Consider the following 20,357-nt stretch of genomic DNA (forward strand, 5'->3'; position numbering starts at 1 on the left):
AGCTATGTAGACCAGTCTCCAAAATTATGCACATTATTCCAGGTGAGAACTGAACATTGATTACTCACCATAAAAGTTCTTTCAGTTTGGAATTTGAGGGCACTGTTTTTTCCACCCATAGTTTCCCAAGGTGTTATTTTACCTGAAGGCTCTAAGGATGCTACTGCGAGTTGCATTGGTTTGACTCTGTGTATTCTTTACTCAGATTATGATTAACATGTTGTCAATTTGGGGGTTTTGGAGTGTGTCTCAGGGGTGTACATAATGGAAAAAATGAGGTGAAATTATGCACAGAAATCACTGGTTCAGATCATTAAAGCAGCTTCCGGAATGCTGAACCAAATCTGGGAAGCTAAATTGCAACAAGTTCCTCCTGCCAAAAAGTTTGTTCATTTCATTTCAGTCCATACCTTCCAGCAGCAGGCAGACATTGGGCTTCCCTCCCAGGGCTTGTTTTCCTGAACTGTGCCAAACAGATCCCTTATGTTATTAATTTACTGTTGGCGAGAAGGGGGAATGAGACAAATGGACATGAGTGCACCTCCCCACCCCATTGCTACTCTGGAAATGGCATTCTTTCCCTTCCTGACAGTCATGTTATTGCAAGGGGAGATCCCTTCCCCTTCTATCAGCTTCAGAAATATTTGGGAGGCTTCAATTATAGGCTGCAATTTGAAAGACACTTCCTTGAGTAGACTTGTTTAGGCACTGCCGGCGCCAGGGTCTCTGGCACTTGCGGCAATCCCCGCATGCGCGCGCCACGGACTGTGCAATGACGGCTGGGGGCGTGTGGTGGCGGCGGCAGCAGTGGCACGGAGCTGGCTGGTTGCAGCAGCTGCGGGCCAGCCACACCAGCTCCGTGGAGCGCACCTCCGCCCCCGACACCCCCTCTGGCGCCTCTCCAGGGCCCTCGCGCCTGAGGCCACCACCTACCTGGCCTCTATGGGCGCACCGGCCCTGTGTTTAGGATGGCTTCCATAGTCTTTCAGGGCTATCACTTTTTTCTGAATCAAATGGCAAACGTGTACCTACTCCCTCCTTAAAAAAAAAATCCTGCCTCCCTCCACAGCAAAAGGAAAACTTTTGGGAAAAACATAGGTCTGTTTGGGCTGGTGGTGGAGGTTGGATTCAGCCAATCATTCTGCCTGCCTACCTGCACTTGAGTGATGGAGAAGATTGTTGGCGAGCATGCCCCATTTTGCAGCGGAACGATGAGCATTAAAAGGAAAACAGAAAAGAGTCCAGTAGCACCTTTAAGACTAACCAACTTTACTGTAGCATAAGCTTTCAAGAATCACAGTTCTCTTCGTCAGATGCAACTGACAAAGAGAACCGTGATTCTCGAAAGCTTATGCTACAGTAAAGTTGGTTAGTCTTAAAGGTGCTACTGGACTCTTTTCTATTTTGCTACTACATTAAAAGGAAGGATTTGGATTCTCCCCTTGTTGTGGAACCAAACTACAAAGCAAAAGGAAACAATGGCAACAGGCAACAGCAGAATGCAAAGGTAGTAAGTTATTGGCACTACAGAAAAAGAAAAAAGTGCACATGAAGCAGGCTTGTTTTTAATGTTATTGCACTGGTTGGGGCACTCTGCTACTTAGGAACGCACTGCTGTTCCACCCACTAACACTTGCCTTCTATAAGTCAATTTTTGTATGTGTGTTATTGTGCTTGAGGAAAAACTTAGTGGATCAGTGGTTTAGACTAGGATGAGAGTTGCTGTAGCATAGTGGTTAAGTGGCTGGGCTGTGAGTCAGCACTTTGTTGGACTGAATCCAACTACTGTCATGAGCTCCGCAGGTGGTTTTGGGCAAGCAACTCCTCTCAGTCGCAGTGTATTGTGGGGCTAATAATAACACTGACTTTGTTCACCACTCTGAGTAGGCACTAATCTCTCTATAAAAGAAAAGCAAATGATAAGCACACTGTTGTGTTGTAATCGTTGATGCTGTTTTTGGTTAAATGTAAAAAAAGCTGCCCCAGTGCTTCAGTGCTGCCTTGAAAAGAACAGCATGCGTTTGTGCGTGTGTGGTCAATACAAGTGCAATGGACCAAAACTCCTGAAAACAAATAAACAAAAAAATCAAGTGGATCAGTTTGGAGCTGCCATCAGCCAACTTGGAACAAACTAGCAATGGAACTGAATTATCTTGGAACCCACTCAGAACCGAAACTAAAACTTTTTTAGTGCACACCCCTAGTGGGTCCGTTATTTTATATATGGCTGAGGAAATGTCTGAATTGAGGGTGCAGGGCCATCATCTGGGGAAGAGGCAAAGATTGCAACTCCAATAACTCCAAAACAGGAAAGGTGGTACCTAACATTCAAAATGATACCCTTGTTCCAGATGGAAGGAATCTTCATGGCAAGTATCCAGTCTTCTATTTCCAAGCGTTAATTTATATAGGCCTGTAAGGGTTTAATCCTGATTTCAGCATAGTTCTTCAGTGCAATTCAAAAGAAATGGCTTAAAGAAAATGGGGCTGGAGAATTGTTCCTTGGGCCAGTTTTGGAATCTGATCTTTCATGATGACCATGCATTGTTGTGAGCCACTTTGACTATAATGCCACTGCTGTTTCTGAGATAATAAATGTATTAGTTTTGCAAGGCTGAAATTAAGAGACGTATTCCCCACAGTTTCAGCCTGAGCATGAGGGGGAAACCACTCCGTGTTCCTTTCCAGGAGAGTCCAAACTGCCACCATAAATTGCTTCTCCAATTCAGACTATTTTGTGTCTTTAAAAAATCATTTTATCCTGTTTTTCAGTACAGCATGCTACAATATGGTTCACAAAAATACAAAAAAATGTATAAAATATAATAATTTTAAAATTATGATCTAAAAGCCATTAGGGTGCTAATGTATGGTGAGGATGAACCACAAGGTATTAGAAATAATCAACATTTAAAAGTTTTGGCTGAAAAGGGGTGTGGCCCTTTCACGATATCGATCGATGCTCTCTGAGGATTTACTATATTAACAATTCAGAAGACTTTTGCATATGTGGGGAGGATGCAGTGAGTGATTTGCTCACTATTTTGTTGAATTGAGCTTTTTATAAGGGCATAAGATCAATAGCTGGAACAGGTTTGCTGGCACTGTTTTTTGGTCTGACCAAAAACAAACAAAAAAAGATTTTCTGCTACCCAGGTGCAATAGATATAAAGCTACCTTTTCAGTTTTATTCATTTTATTTTATTTTATTTTATTTTATCATACAGCATTAGGCCCCATATACATTACTGGTGTTTATGATACAGCATCTTTTCTGTATTACGATGGATTGTTCAGTAAAAGCTGTATCACTTGATAAGCGTTAGTTTTTGTTTCGAGCTAAACAAATGAATTTTATCCAATCTGATTTGCTTACAAGCCCTACTACTGGAATTGGCTTAATTACTTTTGGTAATATCCTTCGGTTTTATGTCTTGTGTTTAGGGGCCTACACAGCGACATGTGCAGATAATTATGGAGAAACTGCTGAGGACAGTAAATAGAACCGTCATCTCAATGGGACGTGATTCAGAACTCATAGTAAGTGCTTTTTGGCAAGGATATAAAAATATTGTTGCAATTATCCCTCATAAAAGTACATAGTTCACCAGAAAATACTACTAAAGAAAATGGTAAGAAATTTGTGCAAGGACCTGAATATGGTCTCAAGTAACTCTGCTTATTTTTGTGGGAGCTTCTTCTGCAGCATATCCCATTGGACTGTACCCTAAGGTATAATTGTTAGATCTTGGGCAGCAGAAGAAAAATAGAAGGAAAACAGGCATAGGTTTGGATCCTATAACAAGTTCTGTGCAAACTAGCTTCTGCTACGTGGAGTGTGTTTTCTTTTCTGCTAAAACTTCTGTTTGTGCAAAATCAATTTAATCAGTCCTTGTGCAAACAGAAGTTTTAGTCAAAGAGGAAATGCCCTCTGGGCAGACTATCTAGTATGCACTCATTCATAGGACCCAAGCCTTAGTGTTTATAGTGCAAACCCCCCACTTTTTTTTTTTTACATTTACTGTGTAGAACTGAAGTAGAAAATCTTCTTAATTTATGGATTAGTAGACAAAGATATATGGCTGTTCTTTAGAAGAGATTATGTTGTATTACACTTGTTTTGGCTTTATGGCTAGCTATTTTCCTTTGAGATATCTTCTGGAAGGTAAACTGAACAAAGCAGTACAGCAACTGATAATAGGCCTGAAAGCACTTGTTTTTAGGAATCATACCCAACCTAACCATACAATGTTTGTGTGAAAAAACAGTTGTTCAGAAGAATGTCATACAGATCCAAGTTGCTTGAATTGATTATGCCTATTGGTATTCACTGATGAAAAAAGATTGTATATAATTTTATTTCCCTCTAAAATTCGAATGGCTTGCTTACATAAGGTGTCAGCTTTCACGTCAGTGGTATTTTCCATTAAATATTGTTGTCTACTTTTTTGAAGCTTGTTTCAATTGTCAGATATGCTTGGTTATACATTAAATTTCGTATCTTAATTATTAGACAGATGATAAAGTTTTGATTAGATGGATTGTCTATACCAATCATTTATGTGCTTTTTGGAAGATACTGAAAGTGACCCTTTCTTTAGGCAACTCTAGTGAACGTTTATTACTTACATTAATGCTTCTGTTTGATATCGGTAAATAGTATATCCTGTTTATAGCTATGGTTTTCTTTGGCTGTGATTAATTTGAAGTTGAATCATGGTCCCAGGGAATATTTCATTACCCAAGTGCAGTGTTTTAAGACATTTACCTCAGGGTTTCATCTAATGAAAGGATATTAGGATAGACAAGTTCTTGTTTCCCCAGTGCCTCAGAGATGGTGTCAGCTTCTTGGATAGCACTTCTTTCTTCTTGAAAGAGAAAACCAACTTCTGGATACACAGTGGTGGCTTCATAGCTTATGAGACCTGGGCTGCTTCCACACATGTTGGATAATCCACTTTCAATACCCTTTAGTGAACATTTGAAACTGATTTTCCATGTGTGGAACAAAAAACCCACTTCAAAAGGATTGTGAAAGTGCATTGACAGTGCATTATTCAACGTGTGTGGAAATGGCCCTGCTCTGTCTTTTGGTCAGGGTGCATTTTTTGCTGTGCAGAGCTCTTCTTGCTGTTATGATTTTGCACTTAAAATCCTTTTCTTTGTTTCTTTTTCCTTTCCTGACAGCCCTCCTGCCACCTCACTTCCCTACTTAAAAAGGTTCTAAATATATGTAAATGTAGTTCTGTTTCTGAGGTTAACCAGATTGATGGTAGACAACCTGACCAGACATGTATCCTATACTCAAGAGTTTTGCTGGAAGAGCAGGATATAAATAGTACAATTAAAGAGTTTACTTAATTTTATTTGTTTCATTTATACCCTGCCTTTCTTCCCGGTGTCACAAGCGCATACTGAATCTGGAAAATTCATAACTGTCAGCATACATACCTTCTTTTGTATGTCTGAATATGACCGTTTTGAAGTTTTACTGTTAGCAACTGTTAATTTTGTTGGCGGAACTTAATTGTTCAGTTGTACTGTGCAAAAAAAAAATTCAGAGGCTTTAAACCTTCTCCACGTTAATATCATTGGTGTCTTCAGAGGAAATAGTCTTGAGTTTGCCTTTCCTTATTATCATTGATTTTTCTATTCTTTGACATTGTAACTTAAGGACAAAAAGATTTGTGCCATTAATTTTCAGACATTTCTACCTTTAGCTCTTTATAGTATCCTGATATACTGGATTTATTACTCTCTATAGCATTTTCCTGTGTACAAAATTAAAATGGAACGTATTTGAAAATATTTTTTTTGTCTAGTCCTATTTTCACTTTCTTCCCAGTCTGCTTTAACCATATCTTTCTTTCTTCATTGTTATCTGCTGTGACTGTTTCTCTTACTGTGTTCCCTTCTAAGACATTCTGTGCATCTTGAAAATCAGTTTATTTCTGAATGATAACATACATTGTGCAGTGTGGCTCCATTATATGAGCTGGCCTTATGGTACACCCCCTGGCCCTCCTATGTTTTTTTTAAAATTGCATTTACCATTTGGCCATTAATTGGGGTAGTTTAGCACCTTGATAGTTGTTCAGAAGTGTCCCTCTTGGTTTGGATTTATCACAGATGCTACTAACATCTATATTAAAGATATCTGGAACTTCAGTTTTGGGTATAGATAGCATTTGGTTCTTTTTTAAAAAAAATCTAAGTACAGAAGTGGCTGTCTCAACCCTAAACTAGTTTTGGAAATTATGAGTGTGTGAGGTTACACAAACTGAATATGAATCCAGATAAGATGGAAGTGATTCTGGTGGGTAAACCTAGTGCTCTTGATTGTGGTATAATGTTTGCTTTAAGGGGAGTGGTTTGCATTGGGTCTGGAGACTATGGCTTGTCCTGCAGACTCTTGGGTAATCAGGTAGCAGCAGTGGCCACAAGTATCTCTTAGCTGTATTTATTGTGCAGGCCCAACTTTTTTTGGAACACTGAGAAGTTGCCATAGGATTATTTCATTTTAATGTGAGGCGACACTTGAAGAAAACAGTACAAAATGCTGCAGATTGCCTTCTGATGAGCATGGATGAGGAGGTGGGGGGACACATTCAACCAGTTTTTCAGTGCATATACTAGCTAACTGTGTTCCTGGAGCTTACCTTTAAAACTTTATAGTCTGGGAGCAACAGAGTATCTCTCCCTGTATGAACTGTTGTCAGCCCCATTCCTTACTCTTGTTCTGTGAAGTGAAATTATCAACAGCTCGAAGTAGGGCATTTATTGCAGTTGCCCTGTTGTTTTCGAATGAACTCGTATCTGAGGTCAGAATGAGTTTCTTCTTGGTAGCTTTCTGTAGAGGTTTCAAGTAGCTTTCTGTTCGCTTCTGTAGGATAAGAGACAGTTCCAAATTACGTCTTGGCAGCCAAATTTGTGTGGGTTTGCTATAGAGTTTTATTGTTCAGTATTTGTTTTTGTTGTATTTAGATGTAGACTTCCTTGAGCCTAGGAAATGTGATTTTTTTTCAAACAGTTAAAATTTGTTAATTTAAATGAAATGCAGTAAATTAAAAATGCCCTGTAGATTTTAAAATGTTCTGTACTTTTTCCAGTAATAGAAATGTACAAGCATATTCAAGGAAGATAAACTAGCAGCAGATATATGATTAAATGGTGAACGTGCTTTCTAATTTAATATTTTTGTAGCTTTATGAAGACAATATGTAGCCAGTCCTGTTTCACTGTGATACAGGCTGAAACTTTAACTTAGTAAATCTTGCCTAGTTTTCCTTCTGTTCTCTGAAGTCCAGTAAATTATATTTGAATGTTAGCCTTCTCTAGATATTTATAGACAAGTACAGTTGTATTAAAAATACATATTGTGACATGAACACAGTCTTAAAAGCATTACATTTGAATGTACTGTAATTATTCTGGCAGCCCCAAGAATTTTTTTATGGAGCACTTACCATTCAAGATTCAGTGCATTTCTAAAAGAAAGTCATTCCAGTCAGCTATTGAAGATTCATTTTATGGTGTCAATGAAGATTATGAACTGTAACAAAACTTTAGTATGTATCAGCTTGTCTTTCATGGATCAGTGTCAGTCTGAGATTTATGCGTTACTTATTTTCTTGTTGGATAATCAGTTGATAACATAGAATGTGAATCTGACACTAAATTGGTTCAGGACAGGATGAAAGAAAAATGATTACAGAAGCAAGCACTTTAATTCATAGTAACTAGAATAAGATTTTTATTTTTTAAGTTTCAGGGTATTGGTACACACACTAGGTTTAACATGCATAAACAATAGCTTCATGAAAATCTAAATGTAGAAAAATGAGACATCTTTGTATCCAGCCTCTTCAATTAAATCCTTCAGAGGCTTCCTAAGATATCTTAGGACTGTAATTACATTATCGAAGAGCAGCAGGATTAGTTTATACTGACTCAGTGGCTAGGGAGCCACCTGTGGCTCTTTTGAGCATTGTTCCCCAATTTAGCACATGGCCCAGGTTTCAGGAAAGTGGGCACAATTCTTATGCATTGGTGCTTAAGGTTTGCAAGTGGCTCCCACTTTGCAGCAGGCATCACCAAAAGGACTGGTAACTTGTGAATCTCCCTGAGGTGCAAGCCTCATGTTAGCAATGGAAGTAAATGTGGCTGTTTTGGTTGATGGTAATTGTGAATGTGACTCCCTGTTAGCCACAGAGTGAGTAATACTGTTTTATGACAACAGACAAGGATTTGGCCTTGCAGGTATTTACTTGTGGATAGTCCCTGTGCATCTGAGAGAGAGGAAGGGCTTTTTGTTTATAATATCAGTTATACTTCAGAGTAACTTGTTCTAAATTTGGAAAATCAAATGGCTTAATGTACTGGTTTATTAACTTTGGGGCTCTAGATTTATGAGAAGACTAGCTTTATGTCCATGCTTCGCTACGGTATTTAACTTCTTTAAATCCAGTTATAATATTTATGAGTATGTAATGTTTTCTGGTTTGGGGGGGGGGTTGAGTTGGTTTTGTAGTATAATAGCATAGTACTCGAGCTTCACAAAGGTGTTTGAATAAAGCGAAGCATATTGATGCCGAAAAGTGATAGAATTTATTGAAGAATTTACTGAAGAGATTTTAATGTAGAATTTATTGAATGTAGATTTTAATGTAGAATTTATTGAAGAGATTTTAAAAGGAAAAGATTGTAGTGCAATAAATAAAGTGAAAACTGCGTGCAACCTTTTTTTCTACTGAAGGACCTCTTTCTAGACCTCATTGGTGGTTTTCCCCTCAGGTGCTAGGATCACTAGGCTGCTGGTTGAGCTCACTCTGGAGCAGGCCACATAGAACTGCCCATGTGAGAAGCAGTCCTCCCTCAAGTCAATTCTTGCCACCTTCAGTGTCTGCCCCTGGGACTTGTTCATCATCATAGCAAAGCAGGCCTTAAGGGGGAACTGCAGTCTCTTAAATTTGAAGGGGTTGTCTAATGGTATGAGTGGTATACGTGGTATGAACACCGACTCCCCCTGCCCCAGCACTGCCGGTGAACAATTTGTCCTCGATGATGTTCCTGTGGAGGCTTTCACTCATAGTCTGGTGCCATTGCAGAGTTTGGGTGGGCTGAGGTTCTGGAGCAGCATCACTGGAGCCCCCACTTTGAGGAGAAGCTTGTGGGCTGGGAAGCCAGGAGGGTTGAGCATACTGAGGAACTCCACAGGATAGTGGACTGCATCATCCATTTGCACCACTGAGTCCACAGATCTGTACATTTTTAGTGAGTTAAGTTGTGTTTCATTAATGATGGCAGCCTTGTCGATCTGGGGGGTCAGAATGGCATGCTTGCACAGCCAGTCCATGGACTTTTCCGTGATAGCGACGATACTAGGGTATATCATGGCTGTTGGGTCTGCTAGGGTCGTCACTACTGTGCCCAGGTCTGTAGGGATGGACACCTTTCCTTTGTACTCGGGATACACTCCATCCCCTATTTTTAGTAGGAATTCAGAGAATTCCCCAGCAGACACCTCGCCTCTCAAGTGGATCCTCATGTTTTTTCTTAGTAAGAGTTTCCTGATGAGGGGCCACAGATACGATGGCTTGACACACACGGTAACCTCATCAGCTTGAGTTCCCCTTGGGACTACTGGCAGAGTCTGCCAGAAGTCTCCAGCCAGAAGTATGTTGACTCCAGCCAGCATTGCTCTCTCTTTGCCCCTGACATCTTTGAGGGTTATGCTCAGTGCGTCAAAACACCCCTTAAGTGCCATGGGTGCTGTCATCCCAAACAATGAGCTTACAGTTCCACAGCATTTGGGCCGTGTTGTTTTGTTTTGAGATGCAGAACAGAGGTGTTTCTGCATGGATGAGGTTAAGAGGCAGCTTGAAGATAGTGAAGGATCATATGCCATGCCTGAATGAACCTTGACCTTCCATGGAAGTGAGTGCCTCTCTACTTGTCTTCCAGGATTGCTTTGCTCATAGAAAGACTCTGCTGCTCTGTGCACCTTGGGGTGATCTTGCTGGTACTTGGCCACTGCTGCATGAGGCACTGTAGGAGCAGGATGTGTATATTTCCTTGCTGCATCTCTAAGTTGCTCACTCTTTTTAGCATTGGTATGTCTTGACGACATCTGCCAGAAGGCTTCTTGGCGGCAGTAAGAGGTGATGGCTGCAAGAGGTGTGAGGTGGAGTTGGACTGAGGGAGGGGTGGTGTGGTGGGCACTTAGGCAGGTTCATGTGAGATGTTCATATTGAAATGGCCCCTAGAAAGGTTGTGTACCATCTCCCCATGAATATTTAAAAACTCAGCTGCCATACTGACTTAGTCCTGTACTGTCTTTCTTCAACTATCTGCAGTTTCCTTTGCTTGATTTTTACCTCAGAAGACAGAGTTCCACAGCTGACCCATCAGCCTGCCAGCCACATAGGAAGGCCAGGCCCCACAGGGAGATTGGCAAACTTAGAGGGGCAGACTGGGAGATGCATTTTTACCTCAGGACACATTCAGTGACTGGGAGTCACTGAATGTGTCCTGAGGTACTGCATGTGTCCTGTATACTGTTTAGAATGTTGGGATGATGACCAATCAAGGCCACATATGCAAATTACCTCAGGGAGGCTGAGTTGGGGGGGGGGAAGCACCCTGCCAGCCACACAGGAAAGCTGTATCCTTATGGAAAACACATTTTACCCCTTTTTACCCCCTTAGGGGTAAAATCCCTTCTTAGTGAGCCTCTACACCACAAAAGGAGTGTCCTCCCCAAATTTCACGCTTCTAGGTCCAGGGGTTTGGGCTGGGCGTTGATGAGTCAGTCAGGACACGTGTCTTTATATATATAGATGGCAAAGGCAGAGCCAAAAGAGATGAAATTAAATTTTTTATGTGAAAGATATCTTAGACATATGTTGTAAAAATCCCCAAAGCATTTTGAAAACTTTTATCAGGGGAATCTGCAAAATGTATATTATCAAATAAAGCTTTATTTAAGAAAAACTTTGAATATTATTGCCTCAGAATAAATAACAAACTCCTAGAACCTTCAAAAAGGAAAAAGTCATTCCCCTTACAGCAAAATTTAACACAGAGTAAACCATTTAGAATAATAATCATTTAATGAAAAATGTACCATCAAAGTACATGGAAATAATCATACAAAAATTACAATTTAAATTATTAATGTTTTAAGTTTCTGCTGGAATCACTTTTAGAAGACATATGCAATTGGTAGTACCTTGTTGCTATTAAAAAGTATACCTCTAAGTATACCAGGCTAAAAATATAAAGGGAATAAATCCCACATATCTAGACTAAAAAAGAAGCTCACTTTTTGATTGATGAGCAAGGATAGGGCAGCTAAACCAGTTGTGAGAATTCAAGGTTTTCATTATCCCCATTAGTCCATACTTCAGGCAGTCCATACCTGAGGGACCGGCTCTCCCTGTATGTACCCCAGAGAGCACTTAGATCTGCAGGTAAACACCTACTGGTGGTTCCTAACCCCAGGGAGGCTCAACTGGCCTCAACCAGGGCCAGGGCGCTCTCTATCCTGGCCCCGACCTAGTGGAACTCACTGTTGGAAGATATTCGGGCCTGCCAAGATCTTGTGTCTTTTTGGCAGGCCTGCAAGACAGAGACCTTATTTCTGTAAATTACCCTGAGCCCGCTCGTGGGAAATGCAGGCTATAAATTTTAATCAATCAATCAATCAATCACTAATTTTGTTTGTAGTCCTCAGATACATTCTTCATTTTCACAGCATAGTTCTGTTTGTGCTGCACAAGCTATTCTGTATTACTATGGACGTAGTGTGCTAGCATATCTCCTTGGGTTTCTAAAATGTAGAACAGAATGAACTGCAAACTCTAGGATGTAGCCAGCAGCCTTCTAGGGTCCGCAAAAGACCCCTCCTCACAAGCAATTTAAAATGCTTGTTACACTATTACCCATACTTGGGATTCCACATATGCTGTCATTTATTTTGCATCCTGCTCCACCCCAAATGCTAGTGTACATTGGGAAGGGGGATGCTGATTCATTAAACTCCCTCAGTGGCACATAATGACATTCTGATTTAAGCTTCAAAGCATGCAGATAACCAGGAAAAGCAAATTATATCACAAAGATAGGTCTCATCACTAGGAAACTATTGCTGTCAAAAAGGGTAATACCTCCAGGGCATTAGAGTTGCTTCAGTTAGCATTAAGGATGCTTCCAGCCTTTCCAGGAGTGTTTTTCTGTTATCTCATGAACAAACATCTTGGTAATTAGGCTGTGGTTCAGTTTCTGTGATTTTCAGAAGAAGGCACTGATGGTTGCTGATTATCCCAACTTTCTTTTTTCTCCAGCAGTCCTTTCCAAAAGTTTATTCCTGGGGTTGTGAGACTCACGTGGAGTAATAGCCATGTTGGAAGGGAGACTGCAGGGGAGAGTCTCCCTTCTGTCTCTTCTGTGAGTGGAACCCCCTCCCTCTCCCCACCGCAGTCTCCCTACTCATGCGGCTGTTATTCCATGTGGGTCCTGCAACCTTGGGAATAAACTTCCCTGAGATGGAAAAGATTGCTTAGGAAAGGGAAAGCTTGGAGTCTTTCCTGGAAATCTTTATGCTGGATTCAACCCACAGGCCTGAACAGTTCAAGTTCAAAGTGATTAGAGCTAGAAAATGTTCTAATTTTCCCCAAATTTCAAAGGAACACTCAAATATATCAATACCAAGTTAAGTATAAACCAGTTTGCCTCTATGATCCAGTAGTTGCAAAAAGAGTGTGTGTAATTAAATAATATACAACACATACACTTGTATGAGGAATCTCCATCAGTAGCTTCATTAGCTATTCATATTTAGTGTTAGATTCTGGAGAGAAAGATGTGCACATCTGTATCATAAAAAGGTATATATTTTTTATTTACTATTATTATTTATTTGATTTATAACCCACCCTCCCTGCAAGTGGGCTCAGAGCGGGTTCCAACAAAAATAAGAAATACAGGCATAACAATAAAATCACAAACCTTACAATACAGCACTTCAGCAGTTCACCTGCTCATCATGTATAAAAAGGGTGAAGGTGTGAATTGGTATCCTGTGGCTGCTCATACGTGGGGGGCAGGTGACCATATGCCCCCTCACCGGTGAGAGACCAGCAGGGAGAAATTTGATAGATTTAATGTTGGCCTCAACCAAATGTCTGGCGGAACATCTCTGTCTTGCAGGCCCACTGAAAGGATGGAAGATCTTGCTGGGCCTGAGTGTCTTCTGACAGAGAGTTCCACCAGGTCGGGGCCAGGACTGAAAATGCCCTGGCCCTGGTCAAGGCCAGTCGAGCCTCCTTGGGGCCAGGGATCACCAGTAGGTGTTTAGCTGCAGATGTTAGCACCCTCTGGGGTATATATAGGGGGAGGCAGTTCCTCAGGTATTCTGACCCCAGTCCATTTAGGGCTTTGTAGGTTAAAACCAACACCTTGAACCTGACTCAGAACTCCACAGGGAGCCAGTGAACCTGCTGCAGAGTTGGAGTTATGTGTGCCCTGTATGGTGTACCTATCAGGACACACACAGCGGCATTCTGGACCCGCTACAATTTCTGGGTCAGACTCACGGGAAGTGCTGCATAGAGTGAGTTACAGTAGTCCAATCTGTAGTTGACCGTTGCATGGATCACTGTCATTAGGTCATGGGTTGAAAGATAGGGGGCAATCTGCCTGGCCTGCCAGAGATGGAAAAAGGCAGACCGGGCATCACACCAAGGCTCCAGACCAATGGGACAGGCACAAGTGGTGCCCCATCAAGGACCGGGAGCTGGATCCCCCTCCCCACAACCCAAGTAAAGGACCTTCGTCTTCGTTGGATTCAGCTTCAGTCTACTCTGCTTCACTCATCCAGACATGGCTTCCAAAGCTTTAATTAGGGCTTCAGGGGGAGAATTAGGCTGGCCTTCCGCCATCAGGTACAACTGGGTGTCATTCGCATACTGGTGATAACCCAGTCCAAAACTCTGTACCAACTGGGCAAGGGGTCGCATATACAGATTGAACAACAAAGGGGAGAGTATCACCCCCTGGGGGACGCAGCACACCACTGGTTGGTGTGCTGATAACCTCTCCCCAAGTGCCACCCTCTGTCCCCGACCGTGGAGAAAAAGAGACAAGCTGCTGTAAGGCAGTGGCTTGTCTCTTTTTGAAACCATTGAGGCATGCAATGATTTGCTTTCCTGTGTCAGGGTTTCTGTTAACAGCTCTTACAATTTTACTGATATTTATATTTATTATGTCATTTATAGTTCATATTTCTCAGAAAGATTTAAGGCAGAATTGGGCCCAGCTCTAATGCTGTAACTGCTTAGTAACAAAAAGAACCAGCTTGGGTTTAAAATTTGGAATCAGTTAGGAATTTAATGAGACCTAGAGTTGGTGTGTCCCTTACATCTGCACCTGTTTATCCTTAAAAACAGTGAATTAAAAAAATGATCTAGGAATGTTCTGTTACAAAGGCCAAGTTGAGTGTACCCTGTCGATCAAGTTATCCTTTGAAAGATCAAAGTTATTTGGGCAAGAATTTTCATAGACAGAGATAGTGTACGTGGCTCAAACTGAAATAAATGAGATTGAATCACTAGGGGTAGAGAAGTTCATATAATAATAATAACTGTGCTTATATTCTATTCTTCTAGATAGAGTAGTACTACACTCAGAATGGTGGAGTTTGCTCACCATTGGCGGGCACCTAGGAACCCTAGTTAAAAGGAGTGGCTTACCCAAGGCCACCTGCTGAGCTCATGGAGGTAGAGGGATCTAAACCAGCAGAGTAATAGTCACAGCCCAGCTACTAAACCACTATGCTACAGCTTATGTAGATAGGTCCAGGCAAACTTCCAGGTTTATAAGCTAATGCTTAATTTGTAAGACACTACATCTGACATCATAACTGTTTTTACACTGATTTAACATGTAGTCCTTTGCAAAGATACTCCAATCTAATCCCAGAGAAACCACTAGATTTAGACTGGACTAACTATGTATAGGTGTGACCTGTTAATCAGCCGAAGCAGGAAGAGAGGAGATTTTCATTGTTGTGTTTCATTCCTTAATATGAGGAGTCAAGGCATGTTTTAAAGACTTTGGAGAATATTTTCCACTGTCAGTCTAGATATTACCTCTCCTTCAGGTTACTCAGAAATGAAATCATGTTATGGTTCTTTACAACTCTGTTCCACCCATAAACCAATTATAGGAAATGATGATGGCCACGGCCACATTCTGAGCTACCATCTTCTACCACCATGCAGATAATTAGTTCTCATTTGGGAATTCGACAGGCATTACTGTCAAAGAGCAAATAATGAAAGAGTAAAGAGCATTGCACATCTTTTCAGAAGCTGCCCTGAACTGATGTACACTTTTCTTGGGAAACAGTGTGAATGATGGTTTCTTTCTCTTCCTGAGACAGAAAAGGTGTATAGAAATGACCTTAGGATAAACGTACCGCATTATGCATTTTACTGTTTCAGGAAAGTATATGTAATTCAGGGGATAACAATATGGTGACTGACTGAGAGACAGACTTTTGTGGGCTTTCATGCCGGTTCTGTTTCCTGGGCCTTATTGCCAGGCAGGGTTGGGAAATCAACCTGAGCCCATTTCCTTACTGATAGGAAAAAGTCCAGCTCTCACTTGCCAGGGAGTAGATTGGGGGATTTTTGAGCTTTTTTAAATTAGAGAGTTTAAGATTCCTCTGTGTCCCGATGATGTGGTAACCATCAAAGCAAGAAAAGACCAAGGCTGGCTGGTGGTTGAGTAAGTTTGCCGAGGATTATTTGTAAATACTATCAGATATTTTTCTGGACTGTATTTTTTCTTCTTCTCTTCTTTTACAAGAAACTTTGACTCAAATTACAGGCTGTGTTTTGTTTTCCCTTCTTGGATGAAGACAGCCAGTAAAATCTTCAGATCGCCATAAAATTAAAACGTTAACTACCTATGCCTTATTTGGACTTTGGATTTCAAAATATAATTCGGACACTAACCTTAAAATTATCTTGGTAATTTTGTGTTTACAAGAGTCCATGGACTTTAACTGGATAAAGATTTCCATATGAAGATTGTTTTCCATTTTATTTTGATATCTTAATTGACTATTAAAGGAGTACATCTAAACATATCTAGGGACCTTGCCAAAATCTGGATACTACTTTTTTTTGTTTTGATCTTCTGCTGTTTTGTTTTTCGAAGAAGAAACAGGATAACATAACTGACTTTAAATTGTTTGGGTTACTGGACTAACACTGAATAAAATTGCTTTGATTTTGGATTACAAAACATCTATTTTAAGATATTTTACTACTGATTGAACTATATTATACAAGGAAGGCTTCAAAGTTACAAGGCTGAAAAATTGATTTCTCACACATATATTACTGGGTTGTGTTGGAATTTTTTCTTCTTAGAAAAAAATAAAAAAGTATATGTAATTCAGAGGATTAGTTATTAAATCTTAAAATATTAACTCTTGCATATTTAATGTTGTTGCTCTGCAAATTATTGCTGTTGGTGGGGAAATAAATGTGATATAGTGGAATTTAAGTGTAGACCAGGTTGTTCAGCACAAAAATCCTAAACCATATATCTATAAATACATACTCAAATTTCCGTGCAACCATAAGACAGTTATTAAAAAGAGAAACTTGGCTTCCCAAGGTTCTAAGAAAAACCTGCAGACTATAGTCAAGCACCTTGAAGGCTCTGTGTGACTCATGACACAGGTTTGTTCTAACATTCAAATGGCATTTGAAATTATTGTTGCTAGTGCAGTGAATACCAGATTGATTGGCAGATTGTCAAAATATTTTCAAAGCTCTGGCTGATGCTTTTGATGCAATAAACTGTTCATTGAAGCTGTTGTGTACAGAATATTAACATTTTCCAAGTATATTGTTAGGATACTGCAACAATCAGTTCCAAAAATTAGGGAGTTTTTAGTTCCTTCTAATCTACTCTAACACATTTCCTTGCCTTCAGTAAGTTTTCTTTTGGGCATCATAGTCCAAGATTTCCTTTTAGGTGAGTTTTTATACACACATTCCTTGGATTTCTTTTCTGATTTTAAAAGGAAACAAAAACGTAGAAAAAGATACTTGTCCACATAGCATATAAATACAGTGACATTTTATATTCCATTAAATATCTCAGGAACGTGTTTGATAGCTAAATACAAGTATAATATATACCAGCAGTTTGGGTGGAGTGTTTGTTTGAATATCTCTTCAGAAGAGTAAAACTAGTTGCTTACAATAACAAATTATGAAATGGGAGCTACAGATATCAGCATAGTTTTCAGTGTGTTCTCTCTGCCCCTCTCGCACTGGGTGCAGCAGCCCGGTAGCGCCCGCTCTCCCAATGCGAGAGGGACAGGGAGATTCTCCCCGCCCCTCTCGCACAGGATGCAGCAGCCTGGCAGCACCCGTTCTCCCAATGCGAGAGGGATGGGTAGATTTTCCCCGCCCCTCTTGCACCAGGTGCAGCAGCTCAGCAGCACAGCCGCTGTCCGGATATGAGAAGGACGAGGAGATTCTCTGCGCCCCTCTGCTACTAGGTGCAGCAGCCTGGCGGCGGCACCACTATCCCAGCACAAGAGGGCCCACACTCCCAAGTGCGAGAGGGATGGGGAGATTCTCCCCGCCCCTCTCGCACCGGGTGCAGCAGCCCAGCACCACCACCGCTGTCTCGATGTGAGAGGGATGGAGAGATTCTCCTAGCCTCTCTCGCACCAGGTGCAGTAGCCCAGCGCCACCACCGCTATCCCAGTGTGAGAGGGACAGGGAGATTCTTCACGCCCCTCTCACACCGGGTGCAGCAGCCCAGCACCACCACCACTGTCTCTATGTGAGAGGTACGGGGAGATTCTCCTAGCCCCTCTCGCACCAGGTGCAGTAGCCTAGCGCCACAACCACTATCCCGGTGCGAGAGGGACAGGGAGATTCTTCGCGCCCCTCACACCGGGTGCAGCAGCCCGGCGGCACCTGCTTTCCCGATGTGAGAGAGACGGGGAGATTCTCCCCGCCCCTCTCGCACCGGGTGCAGCAGCTCAGGAGCACTGCCACTGTCCCGATGCAAGAGGGATGAGGAGATCATGCCCCTATGGCACCGGGTGCAGCAGTCCAGCGCCGCCGCCACTGTCCCAGTGCAAGAGGGCCTGCTCTCCTGTTGCGAGAGGGCCGGGGGGATTCTCCCCGCCCCTCTCACACCGAGCACAGCAGCCTGGCGGCACCTGCTCTCCTGGTGCAAGAGGGACAAGGAGATCCCCCCGCCCCTCTTGCACCGGGTGCCTCAGCCTTGTGGTGCCACCGTAGGCTTAAGCCTGCACCTCTCCACCGGGTGCTCTGTTCACCCGCTGCTGACGGAGACAGGGAGTTCTCTAGCCCCGTTAGCAGCGAGTGAAGGCAGCGCCGCTGACCCAATGCCAGGGAGATGGACAGACTCCCTGTCTCCCTAACATCGGGTGAAGAGGCAGGGGGGGGCTAGTTTAAACTGGCCACTATGCTCACTGACCTGATGCCGGGGATACAGGGAATTCCCCCCCCCCATTGGGTTCAGAGGAAGCTACGGGATGGGGAAGCTTCGCTTTTCAAAGCAAGGCCAAAAAGCAATTTCCAAAGCGGTTTGCCATTTCAGAAATTGCTTCTTTCCTTCTCTTTTTCCTGCTTCGTTAATTACGAAGCAGGTAAACTGAATCTTTTTTTGCTGCACACTCCTAACCTTTCTTCAGAAAGTTGATCCTGTATCTAGACCATTCTGGGAAAGGTTTTTGTCCAAACTTTATTTGAAATGGTCAGAGATGGAATAGGACCATCAACTTTTCTGTTACAGGGAAAGAATGGAAAGGTACAAGTGGTAGATCCACAAGGACTTGCAGGGGGGCATCTCATGTTCCCCTCCCACACTATGTTCTTTTCCCCTTCCTTGCCCCCCATAGCTTCTCCTGTTTTCCTGCCTCTTTTTCTCCTTCCCACCAGCATTTGTCTGTCCTCCTCTCTTTCCCTTTTCTCCTTCCACCTCTGGCAGCCTCTCCTCTATGACCCAGTGGCATGGTGCTGGCAGAGCCAGACCCAGTTACATGGTGGGGAACCTGCAACGTGTGTAGGGTTGCCAGGTCCCCATATCTTCCAGGTGGGAGAGGGTAGGACCTGACACTTACCTTGTGCCAGCAGTGTGGTGTTCCTTCGTGTGCACACGCAGAGTGCGCTCTGGTGCCTGCACGATGATGTCACTACCGGAAGTGACGTCGTTGCGCTAACGGCATGAGTGCTACTGTGCTCCTTGCAAATTCTGCCTGTTTGGGGCTAAATCAGCCCCAAATGAAGCTTGGAAGTGCTCCCACGGCTGGCGCAATGATTTTACTTCTGCGAGTGCGTGCATGGCGCGTATTCCTGGAATGCCTTCCAGTGGCACCTCCCGCTGATCACTGGTGGGACAGTAGGCAAGAAGGCAACCCCCCGGGAGTTTGCCCGCCACCAACAGGCACCTGGGGACCCTACTTGTGCAGGATACTTCACTTTTCCCTGTATCCCCTTCCTCACACTATTTTCCCTCCTCCTGGCTGCCTCCATATGCTCACCTTTCCCTATGTCCTTTTCTCCTTCAAACCCATTAAACAACTTACCTTTTATCTGTCCCCCATCTTCATCTATATTTACTAATTTACTTCATTTATATACTGCCTTGCCTCCATATTATCCTCACAACAACCCTGAGAGGTATGTTGAGTGTGTGACTGAATCAAAGTCACCCAGTGAGCTTCTACAACCTGGGTCTCCTAGATCCTTTTCTGAAACCCAAACTACTACACTTTAGAGGGGCTGCTCTTGAGCAGTAGCAAGCAGCCAAGCCTGGGTAAGTTATGCAAGTCATGTGGTATCAAGTCACCTGGTGTTTGCTTCTTGGCCTGGCCCTAATGAATTCTCCCTCAAAGGCCAAAACAGCCCTGGAAAGAGCTGTCTTTTCCTGACAGAAACCAAGCCTGGATTACTGACCTGGTTGCCTAGAAATAGCCACCAAGGGTATCTGATCAAATTTACAGGAGCTCCTTTAATTATTTTGGGGATTTTAAAAATCATCAATGTACTTTTATTAGATTTCAGATTTTTTTTAAGGTGTGTAGAAAGATCTGTCTTGCCTGTTCATGGCTCCAGTCTCCAGAATTAAGTATCCACAAATAAGGGCCACTTCACTATTGGTAGATACAATGCTTCTACAAACACCATCGTTTATGAATATTTGATGGCAGTCAATTAACTGTTTGACCAGTCACCATAATTATCATTCAGCTTTCCCGCAATTGCTAACCCAGATAAAAGAATAAAAGGTTT

The 20,357-nt window shown here is 42.2% G+C and overlaps 1 protein-coding gene across 1 annotated transcript in view; it reads left to right on the forward strand.

Annotated features, from left to right (window-relative positions):
- The window catches only part of DOCK1 (dedicator of cytokinesis 1), a 602,286-nt gene that overhangs the window by 169,712 nt on the left and 412,217 nt on the right, over positions 1–20,357 (forward strand). The window contains exon 27 of the mRNA XM_054984271.1: positions 3,445–3,540. Coding sequence (XP_054840246.1) covers positions 3,445–3,540 — 96 coding nt within the window. The remainder of the gene's footprint in view (positions 1–3,444; positions 3,541–20,357) is intronic.

This window comes from Eublepharis macularius, chromosome 6 (assembly GCF_028583425.1).
Source record: "Eublepharis macularius isolate TG4126 chromosome 6, MPM_Emac_v1.0, whole genome shotgun sequence".
In the NCBI taxonomy this organism is placed as follows: domain Eukaryota; kingdom Metazoa; phylum Chordata; class Lepidosauria; order Squamata; family Eublepharidae; genus Eublepharis; species Eublepharis macularius.